General features: G+C 56.1%; 1 protein-coding gene across 1 annotated transcript; it reads left to right on the top strand.

Moving 5' to 3' along the window:
- The first annotated feature begins 3,522 nt into the window (after positions 1–3,522).
- Positions 3,523–11,299, top strand: GEMIN7 (gem nuclear organelle associated protein 7). Its single transcript, XM_056135525.1, has 2 exons — positions 3,523–3,632; positions 10,593–11,299. Exon 2 carries the CDS (start codon positions 10,601–10,603, stop codon positions 10,997–10,999), a length of 399 nt encoding a protein of 132 aa, XP_055991500.1. The 5' UTR covers positions 3,523–3,632; positions 10,593–10,600; the 3' UTR covers positions 11,000–11,299.
- Positions 11,300–12,352: the final 1,053 nt, after the last annotated feature.

The following is a 12,352-nucleotide window of genomic DNA, read 5'->3' as shown; positions in this document are numbered from 1 at the left end:
GCTCAGGTGAGTGGCTGCGGCGACCCGCCGCGAACTCCTCTTACACGTGCTGGCCCGGCCTGTGGCTCCGCCCCCGGGGTGGGGCCTGAGGGCGGGGCCGCGGCCAGGGGCCCCACCCGCCGCCCAATCCGGTCAGGGCGCTGCCCACCCGCAGAGGCGGGGTGGCCAGTCCTCGTGAAGGATCCCACCGCGCCGGGAAAGGGCGATTTCTTTCTTTTTTCCGGGCTGGGCAGCACCTGACGATGCTCAGGGACGACTCCTGGCTCCGCTGCTGCGCTCAGGGGTCGCTCCTGGCCGTGCAGGATGCTGGGGGTGGACCCCAGGTCAGCCGCGTGCAAGGGAAGAGCCTTCCCACCCTGTCCATCGATCGCTTCCGCCCCAAGGAAGGGCAGTTTCTTTCCTTTTCTTTTTTTTTTCTTTTTGGGTCACACCCAGCAATGCTCAGGGGTTACTCCTGGCTCTGCACTCAGGAATTACTCCTGGCGGTGCCGGGGGAGGTGGGGGTGGGGGGTGGACCATATGGGATTCAGGGGATCTAACCTGGGTCGGCCGCATGCAAGGCAAACGGCCCTACCCGCTGTGCTAACGCTCCAGCCCCTGAAGGGCAATTTCTGATGCCATATCTGGGCTGGTGGAACAGAGGCACAGAATGCATGCGTGTGTGTGTGTGTGTGTGGTGTGTGTCCTCCAAACCCTGTCTCCAGCCAGAAAATAGCAGGGTCATCCTCCGAACTGGTCACCTTCTAATCATCAGCACTTCTTCATTCAACGTAGGACAAGAAAACTGTGCTGGGCCAACATTACAAAGTGCTGAGTGCCCTGTGTGTACTTGTAGAGCTAGGAGACAGAGGGCAGTGAACCAGCATCACCCCTCTATAATACCACCCATTTGCTCAGGGAGATCGCTCTGGACCAGAGAAGTAGGTAAAATAAAGAGTGTCTTCTTCTCTTTTTTTTTTGTCAACAAGAATCTTTATTACTCTATGTGCTCTTAGGCTTTCTTGCCAGATGCTTTTGGAGCAGCTGCTTCCTGAGCAGGAGCTTTCCGACCCTTTTGTGCTTTAGGAGATGCTGCTGCCTTCTGGCCTGCAGCTTTCTGTGCAGGAGCCTTCTGGGCAGGGACTTTCTTGCCTGCAGCAGCCTTTTTAGCTGGAACCTTTGCAGCAGCAGTGGCTGTGGCTGCACCCTTTGCAGTAGCGGCTTTTTTGGGAGAAGCTTTCAGGAGAGCTGCCTTTTGAAGCTTCTTAACTTCAAGCTTGATTATTCTGTTCCTCATTTTCTTTGCCTTCGTGACTTTGTAAGGAGGCCAGAGCGATAGTATATAATTCCTCCGTGCAGAGCCAGGAGGTAACCCCTAAGCATTGCCAGGTGTCATTCAAAAAGACAAAAAAGAAAAAAAAGTGTCTTCTACAGTGACAAATGGCATGGGCCAGAGAATCCAGTGGGAAAGGCGCTGGCCTTTCTGGTTCAAAAAAAAAAAAAGCATGCTACGACTGGTTCTAAGGACTGGACGGGTTAATGGGATGGAGGCTTTCAGTGTTCTTCCTTCCCCAGGGAAGCAGACAGTAGAGTTTGAGGGAGCTGAGGGGCTGGTCAACCTGGAAATTCCAGACTAATGATGGGAGGAAGCTCAGGAGGGTGGGGGTGGGGGGTCTGGGTTAGATCCAAGAAACTCTTTGGCACTTGAGAACTCCCCTTGTATGTAGCCAATCCCGATTCAACCCAACCTGAGCGCAGCTGGTGCCTTCAGCACCTCCAGAGTAACCCTTGAGCACCTCTGCCCTTCCCCCAATAAAATCCCCAAGCAAGAGGGTCTTGGTCTTCGGAGGCAGGTTTTGAGCAGAGGAGGTTGGCGTTCGTGTACCTCGGATTCGCTCCTAGTCCTAGAATGCCCTTCTAGAACTCATTAGCCAACTGTCTCACCTCCTTCCACCGGGCCTCCTTGAACTTGCCTGCCTGCAGCTCTCTGATCACTGTTTGAAGTGGCATCAACACCGGGCCCCACCCTCCACACTTAACACGTTTTCTTTTCTCCTGGCACAGTCTGTATCATAATATCAGAACTGTTTGTGGGCTGTCCTCTCCACTCAATTCAAATCCCCTGAGGTCAGGGCCAGGATCTGTCCTCCATTCCCAGCCCCAGTGTCCGCAGCCCAATGCGGGAATTTCACATGCTAATCAACCAGAGCTGGCCGGAGGCCCCCCGGGGCTGCTCATTGTTATTCAGGTCTCTGTTCAATTGTCCTCCGGAGAGCCCAGGGCCTCCTTGACCACCATATCTAAAGTGGCCCCACTTGGCCCAAGGCCTTACAAGGTACACTCCCTGACCTCCATCTGTCCCCAGCGCCTGGGCCTCAGTTTCCCCCATCTGTTCCTGGAGGTGGTGGCCTCTTCAGCGCTTTCCCCTCTGACCAGTCCGTGCAAGAAGCTTTCTCCAGGCTGTCCCCTCCTCATCCTGTTACCTTATTACACTCATTTTTAATCCTTTTTCTAGCACTCAAATCCCCAAGGCTGGGACAATTTACACCCGCTCCCTCACCCTAGACCACATGAGGTAGACTCATTTTTTTTGGGGGGGGGGAGGGCAGGGAGCACACCCAGGGATACTAGGAGGTTATTTCTGAGCATTTGGTGATCAGAAGTTATTCCTGAGCACCTGGCACTCAGGGGTTATCCCAGGTAGTGTTTGAGAGACCATATGGGGTGTCAGGGATCAAAACGGGTAGTGGAGTGCAAGGAAGAGACTGTATACTGGGGCTGGGGTGATAGCACAGTGGGTAGGGCGTTTGCCTTGCACGTGGCTGACCCAGGTTCGATTACCCAGCATCCCATAGGGTCCCCTGAACACTGCCAGGAGTAATTCAGAGAGTGCAGAGCCAGGAGTAAGTAACCCCTGTGCATCACCGGGTGTGACCCGAAAAGCAAAAAAAAAAAAAAAGAAAGAAAGAAAGAAAGAAAAGGGGGAAAAAAGGCTGTATATTTCCCTGGCTCCGTGAGGTGGATTAAATAACTATTAGCCAAGGGTCTGACAGCCTGTAGACACCCAGCGCAGGGAGAAATATATTCTCGGGCGGCCCTATAGGGAAATGACCGAGTGGAGAGGTAGTGACCAGGGCAGGAGCACTCAAGTCTGGGTCTCCGCTCAATTGTCTGGGGGTGGGGTGACAGAAATCCTTGTAGGGCCTCAATGTAAAACGACACTCTAGGGTGGGCAGAGGGGACAATATGACCCCAGGGAGGGCAGTGTGTATGGGGGAAGCTGCCACTCTCCGAGCCCAATTTCTCGGTCGGGGGGAAGTCGAGGCTGGTATGGGTGGGAGTCGGAGCGCACATGTGCAGGAGTTGGAGGGAGCAGCCAAGACCTGCCTTGGCCTGCAGCTACCGCGGCGGGCGGAGAGAGGAGATCGGGCGTGGCTTTGCCTGTCCGAGCCTCAGTTTCCTCCTCCGTCCCCAGGGCGTGGCGGGCGGCGGCGGCGCGCGCCGGCGGCCGGGGTGGGGCGGGGGGCAGCGCGGGGCGGGCGGCCACGTGGGGCGGCGGCGCGGGCGGAACCCGGGCGCGGCGGCTCGCGGCTCGGCCGGGCGTCTGCAGCCCGCGCGCCGGCGGAAGTCGGGGCACCGCGCGCCGCGGCGGGGTGAGTGCGGGGCGCGCGCCCGGGGTGGGGGTGGCGGACGCGGACGGGCTCGCCCGCGGGCAGCGCGGCCACGCCGGATGCAGGGCCACCCGGGCTCCGTATCGTCCACGTTCGGGCGGGGCCCCAGCGCCGGGACGGCCGTAACAGTCCTAACGGCGGCGGCGGGCGGGACGCGCTGGCCTGGAGGCCCAAGTGGGACGCGGGTCCACCCCGACGCCCAGGGCTTGGGCGCCCGGAGGACGCCGGCGGGGTGGGAGGACGTGCCGAATGCAATGGAAACTGACCGGCCCCGGGGGGCGCGCAGAGTAGGGGCGGCCCCGGGTGCGGGGGTTTGGAACCTCGGGGGAGCCCGCACCAGGCGCGTTTGCATCCCGGCACGGCACTGCACGGCCCGGCGCCCCTCCGCACTCTGCGCCTTGAGCCGGCCGCCCAGCCGCGTTCCTCGCCCGCCGGTGACTGTTCTTCCAAGACGCAGATTTCCCCCCCCCCTTTTATTGAAACTCAACGCGCGTAGCCCCAAAGGAGGGCGCCGCGTCTCTCAGTCCTCCTGCTTTTGACCTAGCGATGGGCTTTTTTGGTTTGGTTTTGGGGGGGGGTCAAGGCTTACTCCTGGCTCTGTGCTCAGGGATCGCTCTGGGTTGGGGACACGAGCCACCGGTGCAAGGCAAGTCCCCTACCCGCTGTACTATCTCTCCAGTTTTTTTTGGGGGGAGGGGAAGGAGCACATCCGGCGATGTTTAGGGGTTTACCCCTGGCTCTGAGCACAGGGATCACTCCTGCTCCTGGCGGTTCTCAGGGGACCGTTGCAGATGCTGGAGATGGACCCCCTGATAGGCTGTGAGCAAGGCAAATGCCCCACCCGCTGGCCCTCTCTCTCCAGGTTGGGGAGGAGCCTGGCTGATTGTTTTTTCCTGGAGTGAGAGATGGATTTGGATGTTCTGAAAAGTGGAGTGTGTGTGCATGGGTGGGTGGGGAGGCGGTGGGTGGAGCAGGATACTCATCCAATAAATTGAAAGGATTAAGAACTTTGGGCTCACTCCCTAGAGAGCGGCTAATGCCTGCCTGGGCACACCCTAGGTGACCTTTTTCAAAGAACTTTCTTATCAGGTCACACCTTGGCCCTGAAAACTCCAACGGCTGCCCTGCACTCACTGTCCATCACAGTCTGCCCTTCTGCCCTGGGTTGGCGGTGGGCGGTGGCCCCTTGGGGTCAGGCCCCTTTTTTGCCAGTTCCCAGCTTGTGCCTAGAAATGAATAGCTTTAGTTTCCCCTTTGGGAAAAGTGGGATTCTGTGGGTCAGACCACAAGCTCTGCTCTGGGGTTTCCCCTGGTAGAGGGGACAAATACTTCCACCGGCAGGCCCACCTTTGAGCTTGATCTCAGCACCGGAGGTAATTCCTGGCCGCAGCTTTGTTGCTGTTGATCCTTTGCTAATTCTAGCTCTAGGGAGATGGAGAGGTAGTCCCAGGGGCGTTTGCCAGAACTTGGAGCCTATTGGTCAGAGAGAATTTAGGATGCTTCCATCCCGAAGTGCGGTCAGATGAAAATGAAACGATTTCAGATTAATTAGTAGGGGTCTTGCCCATCAGCAAAGTCTTGGGGCTGCTCCCCTGCCCTGCTGTTTCCCTTTGTCTGTTAGCAAATTATGAGGGCTTTTAACCTTAAAAGTCTATCCTAGGGAGCCAGAGCCATAGTACAGCAGGTAGGACATTTCCCTTGCACCCAGGGCACCCGGGTTCGATCCCTGGCATCCCAAATGGTCCCCCAAGCACCTCCAGGAGTAATTCCTGAGTGCATGAGCCAGGAGTGACCCAAAAAGCAAAAAACAAAAACAAAAACACTAGTGTATGCTTGAATGGGCCAGACAGATAGTTTAGAGGTTAAGACTGTTGCCTTGCAAGCTGCCAGCCCCAGACTGATTCAGTACTTTGGACCCCAGTCATTCCTGAGCACTGCAGAATCTGGACCCCTCAACCCAAATAAAATGTACCTTTATCTGACTACTTCTTTCATCTTCACTGTCCACCCCTACCCTCTTCTAATACATGGCCCTCGGCGGGGTCTCCTCACTGCGCTGCCTGCTTCCTGCCCTCGCCTCCGTTCTCTGGGCAGCGGGCAGTGGGATCTGGCAGAGGATGGTCAGTCCTGGAAGATTCCCAGCTCACCCAGACACGCCCAGTGTCTCGCCACTGCCCCAGTCGTCCACCTGTCCAACTGGACACGTTGCCTTGCGCCCTCGAAGCCTGAGGGTGGCATTTGCCTTTCCCTCAGATCTCCAGCCGACGCACGCCTAATCAGAGATCTCCACCTTGCCCTTCTGGAGCCCCCTCTTTCTTCCCTGGTTTGGTGGTTTGGCTGGTTGCTCCCCTGGGCTTTTTTCTTTTTTTTTTTTGTTTGCTTTTTTGGGTCACACCCAGCGATGCTCAGGGGTCACTCCTGGCTCTGCATTCAGGAATTACTCCTGGCGGTGCTTGGGGAACCATATGGGATGCTGGGAATCGAATCCGGGTCGGCTGCGTGCAAGGCAAACATCCTACCCACAGTACTATAGCTCCAGCCCCTCCGCTGGGCTTCTTCATTCTTTTTTTTTTTTTTTTGCTTTTTGGGTCACACGGGGCGATGCTCAGGCGTTACTCCTGGCTCTTGCACTCAGGAATTGCTCCTGGCGGTGCTCGGGGGACCATATGGGATGCTGGGAATCAAACCTGTGTCGGCCATGTTGGCTGCGTGCAAGGCAAACGCCTTACTCGCTGTGCTATCGCTCCAGGCCCTGGGCTTCTTCATTCTTGTCCCCACCACCCTGCCACCCCTCGTCTGGCCACGAGCCTATGTTTCCTGACCCCCACAGCCTGGGCACAGCACTGACACTCAGGTAAGGATTACCAGAATGGGTAACCCTTTATTATTATTTGGGGCCACACTCAGCGATGCTCAGGGCTTATTACTACTGGCTCTGTGCTTAGGGAACCATATGAGGTGCCGGGGATTGAACCTGGGTCCACTGCATGCAAGGCAAATGGCCTACCCCTTGTACTGTTGTTCCATCCTGATCTTTTTTTTTTGGTTTCTGGGCCACACCTGGGGTGCTCAGGGATCACTCTTGTCAGGGCTCAGAGAACCACATGGGGTGCCAGGGATGGAACCTGGGTCAGCCTTGTGCAAGGTAAATGTTTTCCCAGCTGTAATGTCACTCTGGCCCTGGGTGATTCTTCGTTTTTCCCATGCGAGTTGATTGATTTGCCAGACCCGGAGCTGGGTGGGGAGGGCGTGGTGAACATGCTGATTAGATCCCCACTCTTGGCCCTCTGTTCTTGGAGAGAAGGGACAAGTGACAGCAGGCCAGTGCACATAGTCAGGAGGGGTGGGGTGGTAGGTCAAGCTTAGCACATGGTGGAAAGGTCACTTGTGTCCTTCCCTGGTGAGGGGACAAGGGGACCCTTGAGCAGTGAGCTGAGGGCAGGGGAGGAGGGGAGCCGGATCTGGGAATATAATGAGTCTTCCGGCTGGAGGGTTCGGGGCCAGCAAGTGCAAAGGCCCTGAGGCAGGAGGGGTGTGGCCTGTTCTGGAGACTGGCGGGGGGCCGGGTGGCTGGTGGGATTGGTTTTGGCGCCTTGTACCCTGAGTAATGAGGCTTCTGGGCTCTGGGAGGCAGGCTCCAAGGTGCCCCAGCAGAGGAGACATGATCAGATGTCGTTCTAGCAGTTTCCACTCCCTGGGGGGCCAGCCTATGAGGAGAAGGTGGAGGGTGGGGCCGCCACAGTTGCTGGACCGAGAGGGGAAGAAGTTGCCCAACTTTGGGGCCCTTTGGAGGCTGCGGTGAGAACCTGGGCCTGCCTGGCTAAGTCAGGAGTTGGCCCTTGGAGCTGTTTCTCCATAGCCTCCCCGTATCAACAGGACAGCGGTTGGGGTCCGTATGGTACTGTGCGGAGACTGCACACTCTGGCCCACGCCTTCCTGAGAAAGGGTTCCCCACTGAGCTGCAGAGCCCGGAAGAGCCTGGCAAGCAAAGGGACCCTCGCTGCTACTTGGCCCCACAGGCCCCAGGCTGGGACTTTGTCAATGAACTCACAACACTTTTTTTTTTTTTTTTTGCTTTTTTTGGGTCACACCCAGCGATGCTCAGGGATTACTCCTAGTTCTGCGCTCAGGAATTACTCCTGGCGGTGCTTGGGGGACCATATGGGACGCTGGGGATTGAACCTGGGTCGGCCGCGTGCAAGGCAAACGCCCTACCCGCTGTACTATCGCTCCGGCCTCTCACAGAGCACTTTTATTGAGGGGTTTTGGTTTGGGGCAGTGATGCTTGGGAGCTTTTCCTGGCTCTATGCTCAGGGGTCACTCCCCTGATCTCATGTGATGCTGGGGATGGAAGCTTGTCTCAGTGCCAGGCAAGAACCTTAACCTTTGCGCTCTCTCTCTCCAGCTGCATCCCCCACTTAACACTTTACCCGCGGGCTGAGCTCTAGGGAAGAGTTGTAATTGCCTCCAGCTGGGATCCCTGCCCTCGTTCTCCCCACAAAGCCACACTTGTGTGTCCACCTGCCCCTTGGCGGTCGTTATCCTGTCCCCAGCTGGTGCTGAGTTCAGTCCCTTTCGTAGGCCAGATATACAATATGGTTGTTTTGGGGACCCACATAGTGATGCTCAGGGCTTCTGGGTTCTGCACTCAGGGATCACTCCTGATGATGCTCCGGGAAATCCCTGGGGTTGGTTGAGTCCAGTTGACCGAGCGCAAGACCAGCGCCCTCCTTGCTGTACTGTCTTTCAGTACAATATGTGAGACAAATAATCACCACCAAATCTGTCCTGTGCGAGTCTGTGGAATCCTGATAATCAGCCGAGAGGGGAAAAAAATCCTCTCCTGTGGAGTGGGAGGGGAGAAGCAGGGGATACTGGGGGGAGACAGCCACCTTGCAGAAAGCAAGCACAGAGGCAGGGCAAGTAGTAGGTGCTCTCCTGTCCTGGATGGGCTACTCAAGGACCTACGCACAGGGAGTAGCAGCGGCAGTACCCAGAAGGGCAGTAGAGGGGTGTCAGCAGGCCTGGGCCGCCAGGGACCTGGGCTTTGACATAACTAGCTGGAAGCCAGGGAAGGGTTCTTTCTTTTTTTTTAATTAATTTATTTTTATTAGTGAAACACCATGAGGTACAGTTATAGACTTACAATTTTTTGTGCTTGGGTTTTAGTTATACAATGATCAAGTACCCATCCTTCCACCAGTGCCCATTTTCCACCACCACGGGTCCCAGTATCCCTCCCACCCCCCATCCCCTCCATCCCACCCTGCCTCTGTGGCATGGCAGTCCCTTTTGTTCTCTCTCTCCTTTTGGGTGTTGTGGTTTGCAAGAGAGGCATTGAGTGGCAATCATGTTTGGTCTATAGTCTACTTTCAGCATGCATCTCCCATCCTGGGAGGATCCTCCCAACACCCTTTATTTGGTGCTCCCTTCGCTATCTGAGCTCCCTTTTCCGCCAGGGGAAGGTTCTGAGCGGGGAAGGGATGTGGTGTGACAGGGGCTCTCTAGCGGTATGGGAGGTGTAAGTGGGGCAGGGTGGAGTCTGGTGAGGTCTTTAACACAGCAGACAGGAAGTGATGGTGGCTAGAACTGAATGTTGATAATTGCAGTGGTGTGTGTGTGTGTGTGTGTGTGTGTGTGTGTGTGTGTGTGAGTGAGTGCAGTTGTCTTCAGTTGTCTTCTAGGCTTGATTTGGGGGGGGAGGTGTAGAGGGTCCTTGATTGTTTTTTGTTTTTGGATGACACCCAGCGATGCTTGGGGTTTACTCCTGGCTCTGCATTTAGGAACTACTACTGCCAGTGCTTGGGGGACCATATGGGATGCTGGGGATTGAACCCCGCGTGGGCCACATGCACCCACTATATTGAGACTCCACCCCCTTGATAGTCTTTTACCTGTTTTGAGGGGATGCTTTTCCTGACTGTGCTCAGGAGCGACCCCTGGTGGTGCCAGGGATCAGAGCCCCGTTGGTGGGGCATTGAAGGTGTGCCTTAACCTCCATACTATCCCCGATTCCTTTTTGTCTTTGGGCCACACCCAGGTCTGGGTTCTCCACTCAGGATTCCAGGACAGGCTTGGGAAACCGTATGGGGTACCAGGGATCCAACCTGGGTCATCTGTGTTCAAGCTCCCTCCCTCCACTCTATACTACTTCTCTGGACCACCCCCAGTTTTTTGTTTTTGTTTTGCTTTTTTTGGGTCACACCCATTGATGCTCAGGGGTTATTCCTGGCTCTGCACTCACATTCCTGGCGGTGCTCGGGGGACCATATGAGATGCTGGGAATCGAACCCGGGTTGACGGGTTGCAAGGCAAATGCTCTACTCGCTGTGCTATCGCTCCAGCCCCACCTCCATTATTTATTTATTGGGGGTCGCCTTCAGGGATGCACAGGGGTTACTCCTGGCTGTGCTCAGGGAACCATATGGGATGATGGGAATAGAACCCGGGTCGCCCGCGTTAAAGGCAAAAGCCCTACCCACTGTGCTATTGCTCCAGCCCCTCCTTCCTTTTTCTGTGTACTCAGGTTTTTCTCTTTTTCAGTTGGTGGTTGATCATCTGTAATTAACATTATTTCTGTATTCCAATCAGCCCGTAGGAGCCGCTTCTCGAGACTGGGAATTTTTCTGTAAGATGTGGTGGGGCGGTCTGTGTGTGAGAAAGGAGAGGAAGGGGGTGGTGGTGGTGGTGGTGGTGTGTGTGTGTGTGTGTGTGTGTGTGTGTGTGTTGGGGGCGGGGTAAGTCTTGGTTCCCACCAAGGGCCTTGGGGAGGCTGTGGAGGGTCAGAAAGGGACTGTGGTGGCTCCCGGGGGGTTTGGGGTAGGGATTCAGAGCCCGGGGTCCGGCAAGTGGAACTGCGCTGGCCAGACCAGCCTCTACACCCGCCCCCTTCCTGAGTCCCCGCGCCCCTCAAACAGCTCCCTGTGCCTCTTCCCCCCGCAGCCCGGATCATGCAGACCCCGCTGGCCATGCCCGTGCCCGTGCTGCGGCTCCCCCGGGGCCCAGACGGCTTCAGCCGGGGCTTCGCCCCCGATGGACGCCGGGCGGCCCGGAAGCCGGATGTGGCTGAAGTCTCAGGCTCTGCCGCGGGAGCTCAGGAATCTCGCGAGGTCCAGGAGCAGCGGGCACGAGCCGCCCTGCGTGAACGCTACCTGCGCAGCCTGCTGGCTATGGTGGGCCATCAGGTGAACTTCACGCTGCACGAGGGGGTGCACGTGACCGCACACTTCGGAGCCACCGACCTGGACGTGGCCAACTTCTACGTGTCGCAGCTGCAGACTCCGATAGGGGTGCAGGCAGAGGCGTTGCTCCGGTGCAGCGACATCATCGCCTACACCTTCAAGCTGTGAGAATGAACCCAAGGGACTCTCCAGGCCTGCAGGTGCTCCTGGGCTCGGAACCGTACGTGTGTCCCTGGAAGCTCAGAACTGCCTCGTTTTTTCCAACAGTGGGCTCCAAGCAACTGTAGCTTTTTGGGGTACCCTGGATCTATCAGTTAAATTCTACAGCCCAGGTTATTTTGCCCTGCCTCAGAGAACTGTAGAAATCAGGCTTCAAAACCAAAGCAGATCCTGAGGACTTTGGAGGATGACGAGTGGGGAAGAAAGGGCGAATAAAGGAACATGAACTGTGCAGCAGAAAATTGCTTCATTAAAAAAAAAAATTTGCTTTTCTTTTTCTTAGTAAAAACTAGTTTTATGAGTTCTTAGCCAGAACAGCGCCAAGAATGGCCACATTTGTTTTATTTTGCTTTTGGGGCGACATCTGGCAATGCTTAGGGATTACTTCTGGCTGTGCACTCAGTAATCACTTCCTGTAGTGCTTGAGGATCATTTGGGATGATGGGGATCGAACCTGGATTGGCTGTGTGTGAGGCAAGCACCTTGCCTGTTGTACTAACTGTCCGGCCCCCAAAACTGTAGTTTTAAATAAATTTACTTAGAAAGATGTTGGCAGGAGTATGGAGGTGGGATGGGGGAGGGTGGACACATGTTTGAGAGAGAACACAGGCTTCTCCAGAGGAGAAAAAAAGTGGGGAGTGCATCTTAAATTGAGATGCTGACCTATTTCCAGGGTCGAGAATGAGTATTTCTGTGGACCTGGGGATCAAATCCAGGGCCTCACATGCAAAGTACTAGCAGCTGAGCTCAGGGGATCATACAGTGCTAAGGAGAGAATCCAATCTCCCCACGTTTAGAGCGTTGCTGTAGCCTTTTACCACTGGGTGTTTGGAGACTCATGAGGTGCTGGGATCAAACGTGCGCCCCAGCACACAATACGTGCTCCCCAGGGAGGTAAATTATTTTATTTTCTAGGTTCTTGAGGTTGCTAGGTGGAGCAACTCTGAAGATCCTCACCACCTAGCAAAGAACCAATTCGGCTACTGAAAATCACTTTCTGCTTTTGTTTTCTTGCGAGGTGCTGGGATCCCACCAAGGACCTCACACGTGCAGGATCTCCAACCCTGAGGTACATCCTCAGGGCTGCAGCCAGGCTGAGGGGGTGGACGGGTGGCTCCCCCAGAACGAGGTCTAGGGTAGCTGGGCCTGGCCCAGGCAAGTGCAGTTAGTTTTGGGCGTGGCTAGAGGGATCTGAAAGCCTGGTTGGCTCGATTATTTGGCGCGGAGGGTGGGCGGGGATGAGCCCCGGGTCTCGGAGAGACCGTCCTTCCCGCAGACCCGGGTGGAGTGACCCGCCACGGG

This window comes from Sorex fumeus, unplaced genomic scaffold (genome assembly GCF_029834395.1).
Source record: "Sorex fumeus unplaced genomic scaffold, SorFum_2.1 ptg000122l, whole genome shotgun sequence".
NCBI lineage: Eukaryota > Metazoa > Chordata > Mammalia > Eulipotyphla > Soricidae > Sorex > Sorex fumeus.
The sequence above is the reverse complement of the archived record's forward strand: the minus strand, read 5'-3'. Positions and strand labels throughout refer to the sequence as shown.